Source organism: Colletotrichum godetiae (assembly GCF_030913485.1).
Source record: "Colletotrichum godetiae strain CBS 193.32 chromosome Unknown BDP55scaffold_2, whole genome shotgun sequence".
Classification (NCBI taxonomy): Eukaryota; Fungi; Ascomycota; class Sordariomycetes; order Glomerellales; family Glomerellaceae; genus Colletotrichum; species Colletotrichum godetiae.
In genome coordinates, this window is record NW_026851250.1 from 738,536 (window position 1) to 742,158 (window position 3,623).

At 53.2% G+C, this 3,623-nt stretch overlaps 1 protein-coding gene across 1 annotated transcript; it reads right to left on the minus strand.

Annotated features, from left to right (window-relative positions):
* BDP55DRAFT_130038 (fungal-specific transcription factor domain-containing protein) lies at positions 1-3,319 on the minus strand. The gene is made up of 6 exons (XM_060565500.1): positions 2,977-3,319; positions 2,819-2,885; positions 2,473-2,731; positions 2,249-2,416; positions 2,021-2,199; positions 1-1,963 (listed from the first exon to the last, which is right to left on the minus strand). Exons 1-6 carry the CDS (start codon positions 3,139-3,141, stop codon positions 117-119), a joined length of 2,685 nt encoding a protein of 894 aa, XP_060436155.1. The 5' UTR covers positions 3,142-3,319; the 3' UTR covers positions 1-116.
* Positions 3,320-3,623: the final 304 nt, after the last annotated feature.

Consider the following 3,623-nt stretch of genomic DNA (forward strand, 5'->3'; position numbering starts at 1 on the left):
CCCAACATCCAAAAGAAAATCGCGTTCCAATAAGGAGGTATCATAGTGCGGGACGAATGACTGCGGCGTTGACTGAGCGGCCGGAACCGTATGAAACCACTGAATCGTACAAAATCCTACTGCGACGCTCCAGTACCACCGAAAAAGAAGTCAAGCTCGCTACCTGGGCCTCGAGCGAATTGGTGCTCATTCTCTGCGAGTTGCTCCAGGAGGCTTAAGAATGGGTCCTTCTCCTCACCTGGGCCGGTGCCAGTGCTTCCGTTGTTGCTCTTGTTTCCAGGACTGGGCGCGGCGACACCGGCTACCTTGTTTCCACCTTCGTCCCCATGCCACGCGGCTGGACTACCAAAAGCATTCGTAGGCAGCCCGCCAAACATGGGGTCATTGTAGTTGCCCCCTACCTCATTATTCCCACTTGCACCCGGTGTAGCAAAGCTGAACTGCGGAGAGAAGGAATTTGAAGAGAGCGCCGGCATGTTGGCTTGCTGATGACTCTGAGGTCCGAGTGAAAAGCCTGCCGCCGCTGCCGCTGCCACAGCTGCGTTGTTGGCCGCAGCTTCGTCGTATTGTCCGTGTGAGGCAGACATTGAAGGGTGCTCCATCGTCTCGGGATGAGGAGGCAGGGATGTGGGCGTCGCCAGCATTCCCGGTGACGGATGAGATGCCATAGTCGGGGTTGGGTGTGAAAAGGAGTGACGAACATGAGAAGGCGTTGGCAGGCCATGCGGACGCACTATGTGACTCGTGCTGAGCGGTGAGAGGACTTTGGCATCTGGACGCTTCCGGCCAGATGGAGCTGTGTTCTTACGCTTGAGGCTCGGCCGCTCAGGTTCGTTCATGCTGTTAGCACGAGGCGCGTAAAGATCGTGGCCTGTATAGGTGTCTGTGGTGAAGTCGACAATCACATCAGAAAGGCTCAAATTTGCCGCGTCAAAGTTGAAGGTCTGGCCGCCGGGCCCGCCAATGTTTGAGTAGCGATCGAAGAAATCCTCGAGGTGGAATGCCGGGGAATATCGCATAGGATTGTTTGCAAGGCTTTTGACCAGTTCAGAATGAGCATTGTAGATTCCTTGCAGTGTTTCTCTCTGGTGTTGGACACTTGCCCAAGCGTACCGAAGCTCGCTTAGCTGCTGCATTTCTCTGGACAGAAAGTCCGCTGACATGCTGAACACAGTCGAGTCACCATTGCCATTCTTGTTGTAGTGGGCACCATGAATATGGACTGTGCCAGCGGTGCAAATGCAATAGCCAACGAAAGCCGGCCATTCGATCGTGCCGGTCTGCTTTCCGAGTTCGACAAGCTCAGAAATGGCGTTCGCGTGCAAGAAGCACATGTTTGTTGCTTCAATCTGCCAAGATTGGTGCTGACCGGTTCCAGCGAGCTCGGCCAGGTCGATGGGTAGAAACGGTCGGTAAATGAGGCAGTGAATCAGGTGGTAGATGAGTTTGCTTAGGACTAAAATCGTCGAATCGGGCTGGCCGAATAACGTGTCGAGACTTGAGAAAACGTCCTCGGTGCCGGAAGCCCATATGTCCAAATCTTGACGGATCTTAGACAGATTTGAGAGCGAGTGCCACGGGAAGTGCGAGTCGCCCTTCACACCTCCAGCAGCTAGGTAGCGATTTGTTATACCGAGGATCCGGCTGATGTCGATGAGCATTCCCGTGCTACCTTGAGATTTCTTCCCGCTTCCCTGAAGGAACTGCAGATTAGACCCAGACTGAAAGAACTCGCCGTCGATTGGTGGTACTGAAGGGTTCGGTGACCAACACGGAAGCCGGAGAAGGATAGTCTTGTCGCCGATGAGAGATGGGCGCTTAGAGCCGCATGCCAGGAAACGGTCGAGCAAGTAACATGTCCAGAAAAGTCTCCTCCTCATTTCTCGCTCGACTGGCGTTACACGTGCATTGTTGTCCATCTCGCGATGAGTTTCGAGAGCCATTGCCATTCCAACTGCATTTGCTGCGCAACATGTTAGCACCTCACTCTCTTATATGGCTCCTAATCCCCGTGACCTACTCATCAGCATATACGCCTTCTTGCCTTTCCCTGCTGCAGTGAAGGCAATGACCAGCAGAAGCAGAGCCTGCAAGGCGTCGACGGAAGGCTCATCGGTGTCAATTTCAGCTCTTGCACGTGAAGCGAAGTCTTCACTCAGATGTACAGCTGACTGGTAGCCACTAGGATGCGGTGTGTATCTACCAATCTGGTCAGCGGTTTCAACGATTTGTTGACGCTCATCCTTACCTTGCAGCAACGGCATAAATGCCGTGAACCAAGTAGTTCGGTAATTGGTTTAGTTGAAGCCGTTGCCGGACAGATGACTCGTCTAAAATGTGGTAGGGCTTGGAGTGAAACCGCGAGAAGTAGGTGTCTAGCAACGCGTCGGTTTGGACGGTGGGTGGTGAAGGCTCACTGGCAAAGTCAGTCCATCCGTCCAGCTGGGATTCTGCTCAAGCACCACGACCTACCTTGCCGGAGCTGGCGAGTAAACAGCAGACTCGTCGGCGTCGATTTTCGTGTCCAATGCTATACGCTTGGGGTTTGGGTCATCGTCGGGAATGTCGTCTGCTCGTGAGGTTTCTTCGTCCTTGATTCCTGCGGTAGTCGGCGTGGTCGGGGTCTGCTCTCCAGCGTTCTTCTCTTTCAATTTCGCCTCCAACCCATCGACCCTCTTCAACAGTGCTTCCAATACGTCTGTCTTTGGCCCACGCTTTTTGGGCACGGCATCTGAAAGCAAGCGTATAACACGTCAGCCAACCAAAACCTTCCCTGGTTTCATCTTTTTGTCTCTAAGCATATCAAAGGTTGGCTCACCATATACGCAAGGGCACTGGAACACTTGACAGGCCTCACAGGATGGGCGTAGCCGATTACACTTGATCTAATGGTTATATTAAGTCAGACAACGGCTCCTACAATTTCGTGAAAGACCCTGCCCTTGGCGAGGTTGACAGGTCGTCATGCTGTCTCACCTTGCGCTTGCGGCATGACTTGCAGTTCATAGACTCCCGAGGCTCATTGCTTAGTCGCCGGGTCGGTAGGCGTTCGATACCGACTTGAGGACGTGACATGGCCACAGGATGAATTCCGGGAGGGGGAATTCCGTTCATTGATTCGTATACAGACATCGACATCATCTAAAAGATCGGGTCGATGATTGTGAAAAGGGATCTAGGGTCGTCGAATGGTTCGGAGCGGCGCCGGCAGACGTGGGGTTAAAATCAGTTGTTTCCAGCAAGCCGAGTAGCTAGCGTAGGCCGGTTGGAAGGCAAAGCTATTGTTGATCAGGTCATATCGAGGTGACTTCAGAAGAGCCTGGCAGTCGTCTGGCTGGGTTGTCGTGAAGTAGATGAGCTGTATTGAGAGGCTCACGATGAAGTGCAGAAGCACAGAAACCAGACAAGAAGCCGAGCTAACGGGACAGGATCGGGGACTGGTGAAGTTAAGAAGTAAAGAAAGGTAAAGAGGTTGCCAGGCCGGGCCTAGTTGGTAAAATGATGACTGTCTTTCCCCCCAGCAGTCGTCTAGGAGTAGACATGTGGAGGTGGCTAGTGCAGCCGACTAGGGTGTGTTCGTCTCTCGTTATTCTTGCGTGGAAAGCAGTTCGGATGCATCAAGC